Genomic DNA, 12,688 nt, shown 5'->3' on the forward strand with positions numbered 1-12,688 from the left:
GCAACAGGTAACTAATACAGGCACCTTCTCTCTCCCAACTATAGTTTGAAAAGTCCCAGGGAAGAATGTTCTCACTCAGCTTGTTTCGGAGTCTCACATCTGTCACCATGTATTTAGGTATTTTGAGAACTGGGTTCTGGTACTGGTTGTCAGACAAAAATGATAACCTTCTACTCACTAATATGCCTTTATTTTTTTAAGAGTCAAATTTAAAATATTTCAGTCACCCATGTTTTAAAATGAACATAAAAAGTGAGCTTAGTTAATATAGTAAATAATAAAACTATATATTATTTAAATCTCCATTATTGCCAGGGAGTAGAGAGAAAGAAAAAGGAAAAGAAGAAGAAACAAAAACAACATTTACCCAAACTCTAACAAACAGTAATATTTCTTCAGATAAAAAAAAAATTAAGTGTATTGGCTAATAAGCAGATTTTTAAATCTAAGTAGGAAAGAAATATAATTTTTTAAAGTATGATTTTACCCAACTGAGAAAAACAAGAATTGTTTTCCCAGGGAAATAGAGAGCATTGTCTTTCAAGTCACAGGTTAAAAGGTTTAATATCTTCTTGTTGCCATCTGGACACCAGCATCAGCCCCAGAAAGGGATTAGAATAAACTACTATTTGGTCTCAAATGCAGAGGGCTAACATGAACTGAACTGGTGGAAGAAGATATAGAAGGAAACTAGCTAGAAAAGTGAGGCAAAGGAGAAAGAAACAGTACAAAGATTAAACAGAACGAGGATTAAGACCCACAGTCAGGGAGAGCCCAAAGAGGAGGGTGTCACATGCCTTCTGGTTCCAAGGGTGGAGGAAAAACCACAGGGGTGATCTCTGGTGAGCAAGACTCAGCATAACAGAGTCCAGGACCCTGGAACATCAGATGGCTGCTTCTAAAGAAACCCATCCACAATCGCAGGAGGAACACCAAGAACGGGACCCCCGGGAATGACATTTGCAGCAGGGAAGGCAATGCCAGCTCCTGTCTAGGAAAAAACACAACAGCATTTGAAACCCAAGCACCTAAGGGAACCAGGTGGAAAGAACTGAGGTGGACACACTGGTCTCCCTGGGAAGGCCATTCCGAAGGTCAAGGCTGTCAGTTATGAAGCAGACAAAAATCATTTCCAAATTTTATTATTTCCGGGAAAAGTTCTACTGACATAATCCCCCCATGGCCTCTTCTTAGACCCATTATGAGTTGAGAACCACCTGCAGAAAATTGAGTACTTAGTAGAAACAGCTGGGATGGGGCTAGAACAAAGCAAAGGCTGAAATTGGGGGGTCCCTTAGGATCCTACTGCTAAAGAATTTAAAGGTCATGTTGCTATGATAACTGTGGGCATATGTTGATGCCACTTTTGATATTTGCAGAACGAAATCAGGTTAAGTGCTAGAGGTCTCCTCCTTTCCCTTTTTTTTTAAGCATTTATGACCCCTTGCCATGAATGAACATGGACATGGATGTATTAGTCAAGGTTCTCCAGAGAAAGAGAAACAACTATTAGAATCTGTGTGTGTGCGTACACACACATATACGTATATACACACGCATTGGGGCCTTCCAGAGATGGGGTGGGACGTGGTTTGTGAGTGGGGGAGAGGGTGCTTCTGCACTGGCTGGAGAGACAACCAATAGGAGCCCACGACTACCAGATGGCAGGAAAGGATCAGAGCCTTTTCCCCCTTTCATTCATTTCCTTCTGCGAAGTGGGGAGCCCAGATAATTACAGGGAGGAGAAATCAAAATAATTTGAGAAATACTGCATCCCATCCTCAAAATACCCATTCTCATCTATGCAGTTATTTATGGTTTTCAAAACACTTTCTCCATCAGCTCTCGACCTGCATGCGAGCAGGTCTAGGAGGGGAACATCCCCCCTCCCCTGCCCCCCATTAGAGACCTGAAGCAATTCAGGCTTCTTCCCTCACTGCTCAGGATGCACCCCTTTCATCCTTACATGTATACATGGAGGCTGGGAAACCCCCAGCCTCCATGTATACAGTGGGAGGGAGAGTCTAGGAGATTCCATGAGAGGGAGCTGGGAGCAGAGGAGACAGCACAGGAAGAGGGAAGAAAAGATTCAAGGCAAGAAAAGGCAGGCTGCAGAGTTACAGATCAAAGGGACCTCTACCCACAGCAGGAAGTGGATTCGTTTCCCTGAAAACTATGTGGCTTAAACAACAGAAACTTATTGTCTCACAGTTCTGGAGGCTAGAAGTCCAAGACCGAGGTGACAGCAGGATCCGTTCCTTCTGAGGGCTGTGAGGGAGAATGTGTTCTAGGCCTCTCCACCGGCTTCTGGTGGTTGTTGGCAACCTTTGGTGCTCCTGGCGATCACCCTGACTCGGTCTTCATCATCACGTGATGCCCTCCCCTTGTGTGAGTCTGTCTCCGAATTCCCTTATTTCATAAGGACCCCAGTCGTTTCAGATTAAGGTGCATCTTAATGGCCTTATTTTAACTTGATCACCTCTGTGAAATCCTCATCTCCAAATAAGGTCACATCCTGAGGTCCTGGAGGTTAGATCTTCAACAGCTGAATTTTAAGGTGACATATTTCAGCCCACAACGGATACTAAGTCTTTAGAGCTGAGCTGGACATTACGGGGCCCATGGGCCACACACGCATATTGAGCACTTGAAACGTGGCTCATCTGAACGGAGATGAGCTGTGAGTGTAAAATAGACACCAGAGTTCAAACACATAGAGTGAAAAAAGAATGCCCAATACCTCCACAACCTTTCTATTGATTACCTGCTGCATATTTTTGATATATTGGGTTAAATAAAATATAATTCAGAATTAGAATTAATTTCATCTCTTCCTTTTTACATTTCTCAACGTGGCTTCTAGAAAATTTTAAATTGCACATGTACTCGTATTTGCGGCGTGCTTTATATTTCTCTTGTGTGGCACTGTTCTAGAACCAGAAATTCACCAGGTCCCTGACACCTGGTCACTTTTTGAGAAGAGTTTCTGAACTTCCCACATAGTTCTCTGACAATGATGGCAAAATTAAGCACTTGATTCACTTAAAATGTGACATACAGTAGACGGTAATGAAACTGAATCTGTGCAATATACTCTAAACGTGAAGTAAGTTTCCTTCCAGCCTAAATGGCAGCAGGTATATTTGATCAGTAAGGACCGTGCTTTATTTTTATGACTAAGGACTCAGTTTGGAACAGGCCACCCAATACCATCTTGTAATGGTGGCACCTGTTTGAGATAATCACTTTTTCATTTACCTTGTCTGATAAAAATGAGGCTATGTCGCAAGGGTGCCTTTTATTAATGATTGCATCAGAATGGTTCCCATCCTTATTAAAGATGGTTTCCCAAGTGAGATTTTGCATATGCTTCATGCGGATAAATCATGGGTTCCTACCCGTGTAGATGGATTTGGCTTTATGAAATGCGCCAGGTTATAAATACTCTGACCTTGTTTGTAAAGGAAGCCAGTGAGTTCACTTAATGAAGACATTAATTTGTCATTCAGCTCAGACTGATGACTCATTAGCTGCTCTCTCCTAACCAGAAATCTCTGACTTACAAAAACTCGGCCGGTTTATCTGATCGTAGGCAGTGATGTGCTGCCACCTATGGCTGGAAAGGAAAAAAGATACCATGCAGTGAGTGCTGACAAACTGCTGAAAATAGAGCGAGACAAAGAAGGCTAGAGCAAAATGCATTTGAAAGTGTAGTAGTGTGGCCCTTTCCCCATGTTAAAATCACTGTAAGACATTGACTTATTTACAAGCAAAAATAAATCCTGGGTAAAGCAAGCCATATACTGTCACAGCTGCAAGGCCTTCACCCAATTATCCTTCACCCAATGTCTCTGGGAGCACATGGAGCAAAGGCCACGTGAGGACACAGTTAGAGGCTGGCTGCCTAGAAGCCAACGAGAGAAGCCTCCCCAGAAACCAGCCCTGCTGGCACTCTGGTCTTCCAGCTTCAGAATTCTGAGAAAATACATCTCTGTTGTGAAAGCCATCCCGTCTGGGGTCTTTTGTTACAGGAGCCACACTGACTAATAGACTCTTCCCTCCCACTTAGGAATAGGGTACTGCGCTCCATTTTCTTAAATTTCCCTTTATATCTCTCAAAAAATAGTTTTTCCATTTATTTTTAGATAAGTTTCAGCCATTTCTCACCAGAATTCATTTTTAGAAATGGCTTTTTTGTTTTTACCATTATGTGTGAGAAACCTCTTTTTTCAGGATATTTTTCAGGATATTTTCTAGCCAATTATTGCTGATAAAGAGAACATCTTCTCATCTTATGTATCTTATATATAGCCACTTTATTGAACTATTATATGTAATAAATTCCTGTAAAAGCTAACAAAGAATTGGAGAATAAATAATTTAACAGAAATTACGTTAAAAACAAATTTCTCTATAACGTTCTATGTAGTCAGAAGTGGGCCTCAGATTTTCTCTGTCATCCAAGCAAAGCAAGATCAAAGGAGGAAACATAACCAGTTCTAAGATAGTATAACCAGTAATAAACTCCTCCTACTTCTAAAGTCTCCCCTCCTACTGAAAAGCAATTTCTCTAATAGAACCTCAATAAAAGGATGCAGCTTCCTTATAAGATAAAACACTGTTTTTTTCAAGAGGCCATGCCTTAACCCCTTCAAACCAAAAGACTACAGTATTTCTTCTTGAAATTTCTAGTTATCTTGACATTTCAGGCAAAAAGCGAGATTCAGAATCTTAATTCAAAACACAGTCATGGTATACATATACGCCACCCAATTGTTCTGTAATAACAGGTTTTTCTGTAACTTGGGCTCACAAATATTTAACAAACTCAGCTTCTACATAAAGAAGCATCTAGAAATTTCAGCTCATTACTGTACCAGACCAACGAGTTCACATATCCGCTGCTTTCTCCTGTGATGATGCAGTTGGTAGTCATCCCATCAACTCCCCAAAACCACACCCACACTCCCTCCTTCCCCTGAAATGGAAAGCCCAGTCTTACAAAAACCACGGTGGTTTCCTGGAATCTTTCAGCTGTCTTCCTCCCTCAGATGGCATGAGTCCATGAAGATGGGGAAGCACACTGGAGCAGCACTCTTCCTAGAGAGGCTTGTCTGGGTTTGCAGCAGTGATGGTGCCTAAAAGTGGATGTAAATCCCTCTCCTGAAAGAATGCAGGAGTTAGTGGGTAAGAATACATGGCAATATGGAAGTCAGCGAAGAAACACACATAATTTTTTTTCTCCTTATTTTAGTTTCAATAACTCACCTTGTATATTCAATAAACTTACTCATCTGCAGCTAAATCCCTCCCCAAAAAACCAAATTAATTTGGATTTTATAATCCCCTATTAAAGACATACTGATGTTTTTCTTGGTTGTCTATACTTGTAAGAGTAAATATATCTTATAATATTTTAAGTAATTAATACTAGAACCACCATTATTTTAAAACCCCATTGAAATAAGTGAGAAACAGATGAGGGAAATTAAGAGGTACAAACTTCCAGTTACAAAGTAAATGAGCCACAACTATGAAATGTATGGTGTGGGGAATGTAATAATAATAATGTGGTATCTTTGTATGTTGACAGGTGGTAACTAGCCTTACGATAGTGATCGTTCTGTGTACTGCAAAAGCAAACAAACTCATAGACCCGTGGTCACCCAAGGCAGGGATTAAGAGGAAGCGGGATTGGATGAAGGTGGTCAAAAGGTACCAACTTTTAGTTATAAGATAAATAAGTACTCGGGATCTAATGTACAATATGATAAATATAATTAACATGGCTGTACGTTATATATGAAGTTAAGAGAGTAAACCCTAAGAGTTCTCGTCACAAGGGAAATTTTTTTTCTATTTCTTTAATTTTGTCTCTTTACGACATGATGGATGCTCACTGGACTTACTATGGTAATCATTCCATGGTGTATGTGGGTCAAGTCATTATGCTGTGCACCCTATTCTCATACTGTGCTGTATGTCAATTATATCTCAATAAAATTGGAAGAAAAAAAGAAAGAAAGAAAAAAGGAAAAACCCTATTGAATAGATAAACAAATGTATTGTGTATATATATACAATGGAATATTATTGTCTTAAAAAGGAATGAAGTTCTGAGACATGCTACTACATGGATAAAATTTGGGAGCAGTATGCTAAGTGAAATAAGCCAGATACAAAAGGACGATTATATGATCCCATTTACGTGGTATCTAGAGTAGTCAGATTCATAGAGACAGAGAGTCAAATGGTGGTTACCAGGACCAAGGAGGAGAGGAGAATGGGGATCAAATACTGTTTAGTGAGTGGAGAGTTTCAGTTTGGATGATGAAAAAAATCTGGAAATGGATAGTGGTAATGGTTACACACCATTGTAAATGTACTTAATGCCACTGAATTGTACACCTGAAAATGGTTAAAATGCTAAATGTTATGTATATTTTACCACAATAAAAAAAAGTTAGAAAAAGCAAACCCATTGTGATATGCAAGGAGCCCCCTGTGCTAAGCTCTTTGGCATCCAGCGCAACACCACCATCAGGTACAGTTCTAGCCATATTGTCTCTGACTAGACCATAAGATCTTGAGTAGTTTTGTGAATAAATCTGTAGATGTCGTCAAAACACCACTAGGAAGTTTGTACCAATTTACTTCTCAACTGATAGTGTCATTTCTTCACTTACTTGTTGACATTAAGTTTTGATTGACAATCTTTAAAATCTTTGCCTGTAAAACTATGGTTGTATTTCAGCTTCCCTTGTCGTTCGTTGAGTTTGAAGATCTTTTCACATGTTTGTTGGCCACGGCAGAACAAGCATTCTCTACCCACGCTGTTTTTCCACCTGTTACTTACCAAGTCACCTGTCCCGCTAGACTTGGTCCTGACCAAGCTCACCCTGAGCACCTCATCACCAGTGGAGATGTTCGATCTTTATCTTATGGAAGGAGTTTGTCTCCTTCCTAACACTGCTCTTCCATGTTATTCTTGCTTTCTGGTTTTCCTTCTCCTCTGGTGCTCCATCTTTTCTCCCTTGTAGATTCTTTTTTCCTAAACATCATTATTCCTTTGGGGTCTGTTCTGGACCATCTTCTCTGCTCAGTGTACACACTCCACTCAAGGCTTCAAAAGTGGATTATATGTTAATGGCACAAATGTAAAGCTTCGGTGCAAATCTTCCTCCTGAGCACAAGTCTGATATATCAACCACCAGTTAGACGTCTCCACAGAGAAGCACACATGGTGCCTCATGGGCTGTCCATTCATTACTGAATTCAGCATCTGTTCCTCAAATCTGCCTTGATCTTGTGTTCACCACCTCACTGACTCACACCACCAACTAGTCTGTTATTCAAGAAACAAATCTGGGAAGGGTCCATGATTCCTCTGTCTTTTTTACCAATCTTCCCCAATTCAAATCCATCCCCTCTTTCCTACCTGTCTCAAGAATCTGGCCACAGTTTTGCTTTCCCACTTAGCACTTCCTTCGTCCAGCCCACCCCGATCCCTTGTCTGACTGCGGCCATGGTCTCTTACTAATCTCTCCAATTCCATTCTTTCACTCCACAATCTACTCTCCTCACTACAGCCAAAGCTAACATCCTAAAACACAAGACTGTTCATATCACATCTTTCCAAAGTTTCCCACTGTCTTTAAGATAAATTCCAAACTCTATAATATACCTAAGAAGGGCCGGACTCTTCTCACATGACTGGCTTATCACATGCCATATCTCCAACCTGGAGTCATCATCACCCTGACCACACACACAGACACACACACACAGCATTCAATAATGCTAAACACATTTCAGCGCTACACATAAATCAGACCCATGCTTATCCCACAGCTTTTTCACATGCAATCACCTAGGCTCAGAACACTCCTCCCCAACCCTTTCTACCCAGCGTCTTGCTCATCTTTCAGACCTCCACTGGTTGGCTACTTGCAATCCCTCCTCAGCTTCTGTACCTGAAGTTGCCTCACTGCATGGCAGCAGCCCTCTTGTATAGGATCCCTTTGGAAATGAACCCAGACAAACAGCCCTCCCTTGGATTCCCCATCTAGTGGCTGGAATCCTGCAGCTCTGACCCACATCAGAGCAAATCCCACTTCTTCCCAAATGCAGCTCTCTATTCTGCTGCCCCAGGTGTTCCAACCATCTTTCACCCCAGGGTTGTTTTTGCTTTTTATTTTCATGAGTCAGGTACCAGTCCTTTGCATCCCCCAATCTCCAGGTGACTGACATCAAGGCTTACCTAGTGGGTCCCTCATAGCCTCTCTCACTAAGCTTGAGATGGTTAGGTTCCCAACACAATGATAACCTTTTTTAAAGAAATTCTCTATCTTCTCAAAAAAACTCCTCTTCAACTTCTCAATTACCTTTGTAGGAAGTGGGTGGCCAGCTAAGGATTCCTAAACCAGTTCTTGGCAAGTTCCTTTCAAATGCTGCATAGGAGATGGAGGAAAACTTTGGCAAGGTGAAGAAACTAAGAGGCCCTCTCACTGAAAGATAATAACAGGAGAGGGGAGCAACGTGAAATGCAATCAGCATGCTAGAAAGGGTGGAAGACTGTGGCAAAGAGTTTATTTATTTTTTTTTAAAAAGGAAACCACTCAAGTGTTTTGAGCAGAGGAGAAACATGACCTGCTCACGTGTCATAAAAGCCACTCTCCTTTGTGTAGCATGGAATGTAAAGGGACAAGAGGGAAACCAGCAGACCAGTTAGACGGCATCTCAGTGGCTCAGTGCAGAGATGGGAATGGCTCAGACGAGATTGTTGACTCCAGGTGAGAAGACCACTCAATCAGATGAAAGCTGTATTTTGGGGTAGAACCAACAGGCATTGCTGGTGGACTGGATGGGAGAGATGAAGGAAAGGGAGAAATGAGGGATGGGTCTAAGGACTGTGCCTCGAGCAATGGGATAATTCACTGAGATGGAAATTACTGGAAGGGGAGCAGAATTCCGGTCAGAAAAGAGTATTCAAAAGTCTGTCTCAGTTATATTAAGTTTGAGATGATTGTTAGACCTCCAGATGGAGAGATCAAGAGGGCAGCTGAGGTCTAGGGTCCAGATGTCCTAGCCTTCCAGTCATCTATTGCTATGTAACCACCCCCAAAACTTCGTGGCATAACTGTAATTCTTCTTTATGTTCATGGAATCTGTGAGTCAGAGACAAGCTGGTTTGTCTCTGTCCATGTCATCTGAGACCTCAGCTGGGGAGACTCAAGCAGCTGGGCGTGGCTTGAATAACTGGGGGCTAGGATCATCTGGAGGCTTCTTTACTCACATATCTGGCTCGGAGCCTGGGATGACTTGAGGGCTGGGCTCAGCTGGTATGGTCAGTGGGAGGGCCTACTCATGGCCTTTCTCACAGCCTGAGGGCCTCAGAGTAGTCGGGCTTGTTCATGGTGACTCAGGGTTCCAAAACAAGTGTTCTAGTCGGAAGAAAAAAAAATGTGGCAGCTGCCTCTTGGCCTTTTGAGAGCCAGGCTCAGCAGTCCCATGGAATGAGCTCCATAAAGTTATATTCCACTGGGATGCTGTCACAAGCCTGCTGAGATCCAGGGAGAGGGGCAAAGAATGGACCCCACTTTCCAAAGAAGGAGTGTCAAAGAACCTGGGGCCACCCCTAGGCTACCCCCGGAGTCCCTGCCCGATGGTGGAGACCTAGCAGAGCGTGGAAGAACAGATCACTGTAGAGTGAATCTGAGAAACCAGTTTCATGAGAGAGATGGAGAGAAAAGTCAGACCACAAGACTGTAACTGGGGAATAGAGAAGAAAATGTGCACATTTTACTAGCAAATGCCTCAGTGCGACTGGAGTGTGAAATAAAAACTAAACTTTTTAGTTATATACCTACCTAGTGTATTAAATGGGTCAAATTCAGAAGAGACAGTCCAGTAATGGTTTGGTTTGTCTTCCACCCCTTCTGATATTCTGTCAGTGTCTCTCCCTTACCCACCTGGTGGTAAATTGGGCAAATTTCAAAACGTGACCATTGTTTTTGACAAAAAGAATAGTTTTATTTTCAGGTGTTCAAAAACCCAGGACAGAATCTGTTTGAAATATATAATATATTTTGAAAATCACATAGTGACTGGATAAAGAAGATGTGACACTATATATATATATAAGAATATTACTTAGCCATAAAAATGAATGAAATAATGCCATATGCAGCAACATGGATGGACCTAGAGATTACCATGTTGAGTGAAGTAAGTCAGATAGAGAAAGACAAATATAATATGATATCACTTGTATGTGGAATCTAAAAAAAAAAAAAGAATACAAATTCTATTTACAAACCAAAAACAGACTCATAGACATAGAAAACAAACTATGGTTACCAAAAGGGAAAACTAGGGAGGGATAAATTGGGGGTTGGGGATTAACAGACACACACTACTATATATAAAACAGACAAACCACAAGGACCTGCCATATAGCACAGGGAACTATATTCAATTTCTTGTAATAACATATAATGGAAAAGAATCTGAAAAGAAAAAATATGTATGTATATGTATAACTGAACCACTTTGCTGTACACTTGAAACTAACATTGAAAATCAACTACACTTCAATAAAAAATATATATATTTTTTTAATTACATAGTTTTGTACAAAAAATCCAGCAGTCTGGCTTCTTTTGAAAACTCCGAGGTCTGGTAACCCCAGACCTGCATTGCAACAAATGACAAGAGTCGGCAGCACCTGCCCCTTTTGGACCGGGTGCGGGCCTCCGGCCCACAGGCCTGTCCTTCCTGTTTTGTGAGTTACGTTAACTTCACCTGCTTGGTCTCAGGACTCTGGGACCAGCCACAGGGCATGGGCATGTGGCCTCTGCTTTCACTCCCTGGCTCTGCTCCCTCCTCATTGGCCCCCGTTTTTAGTTCTCTCTTGGCCATTGATCCCTCTTGTCGAGGCAGGCAACAAGACATCAGCTGTCCCTCGAAAGGCGTACCTGCAGGACCCTCAGAGACCTTCCACAGGGACGTCAGACGTGGGTGAGGCAACTTCCAGCTGACATCTGACAACTCCTGCTCCACCTGCACCGTTGTCTTCGCTGGACATACATAGACTTTGTCCCTTGTTATACAGGCAGGCCCTTAGACGGCTTTAGCCTACCTACCCACTATGGTAGACACTCAGCAGAGATGCAAGCCCCTCTGTGGTGGCCACAGGCAGCAGGACGGGCGGTTCTGCTGTCTCTCCTCGGCCATTGTCATGGACAGTTCAGCCAGCCTCCCCATCCTTGGACCTCCCCACGGAGGAGCAGGTACCCCTCCCTTCACACAGACCCCCTCCCAAATTCATAAGAACACACATCAGGCTCACTCATGAACCCTTTCCTACCTTCCTCTGAGATCAGCCAAGCGGAACAGACAAGTGTCTGCGGCTCAGGCGCCTCCAGCCAGGAGTGAGATGTCAGCCTCCCCTTCTACCAGACAGCCCCATCTCCATGCAAGGGTCTCCTGGCTGCCCCCTTGACTTGATGTGTAGGATCAGAAGCTCCCCCTCCACTCTCCACTACACTGTCTCATGAATTCACTTGAAAGAACCCAGTCTCTCATTGAATCCTGAGGCTTCTCTTATCTAGACTGGAGACCAGGAGCTGTCTGGCCAAAGGACGAATTTGGCCATTAGTAAGCCCTGCACAGATGTGTCTATGCTGACCTCTCTCTCTAATATGTGGGAGCACTTGTCTCCCACTGTCCTCAGCTAGGACGCTTGAGCTGAAATTCTAAGGCAGCAAAGTCCCAGTACACTCCCGCTATATATAAAACTATATTTCCTTGATTTATCCATGTTAGTCTGTTTCACACTATGCCACAGAATTTTCTACAATGAGAGAAATGTTCCATGTCTGCTTTGTGCAAAATGGCAGTCTTCATACACATGTGGCTATTGAGAATTTGAAATGTGGCTAGTGAGACTGAGAAACTGAATTTTTTACTATTACTTAATTTTAATTAATGTAACTTAAAAATAGCCTTTGGGGGCTAGTAGGTACTGTATTGGATGGTACTATTCTATGGAATAAGAAGACAAACCTATTGTATGGCATGATAATATCTTGTAATAACCCATAATGGAAAAGAATCTGAAAAAAACTACATGTATATGTATGACTGAATCACTTTGCTGTACACTTGAAATTAACACAACATTGTAAATCAACTATAATTCAAAGAAAAGCTGTTTGTTTAAAAAAAAAAAGAACACTGTAACTTATCACATGTTAGGTATGTGCTAACTGACCTTCTGATGGCAATTTTTCCATACCTTGGTTCCTCTGATCCTTACTACAGCCTTACAAGTTTGGTATCTTCTCCATTTTCACTGCATAATTTAAGCCAAAATAACTTTCAATGTGTAACCAATTTACTCACTTAACCTTCAGTTCTTTATTCAAATGTCACTTCTCAGGTGACTCTCCATTGCCACCCTGTGCAAAACTGCCACCCCACTCACCCTCCTGTGCTTAGTTTTTCATGTTTCTTTTCATCATCTAATAGACTCTATGCTTTATAATCAGCTTATGGTCCATTTATCCTGACTAGAACATAAATTTAGGAAGACAGAGATTTTTGTCTCTTTCTCTTTCTCTGTAGGATCCATGGAGCCCAGAACAGTGTTCAGCGGTTCCTTCTGGGGCTTACTAGATTTCTGTTG

General features: G+C 42.0%; 1 protein-coding gene across 1 annotated transcript in view; it reads right to left on the reverse strand.

Annotated features, from left to right (window-relative positions):
- Positions 1 to 5,035: 5,035 nt before the first annotated feature.
- Positions 5,036 to 12,688, reverse strand: part of BACH1 (BTB domain and CNC homolog 1) — a 53,715-nt gene continuing 46,062 nt past the window's right edge. The window contains exon 5 of the mRNA XM_074360814.1: positions 5,036 to 5,163. Coding sequence (XP_074216915.1) covers positions 5,101 to 5,163 — 63 coding nt within the window. The 3' untranslated portion in view covers positions 5,036 to 5,100. The remainder of the gene's footprint in view (positions 5,164 to 12,688) is intronic.

This window comes from Camelus bactrianus, chromosome 1 (genome assembly GCF_048773025.1).
Source record: "Camelus bactrianus isolate YW-2024 breed Bactrian camel chromosome 1, ASM4877302v1, whole genome shotgun sequence".
Lineage (NCBI taxonomy): Eukaryota > Metazoa > Chordata > Mammalia > Artiodactyla > Camelidae > Camelus > Camelus bactrianus.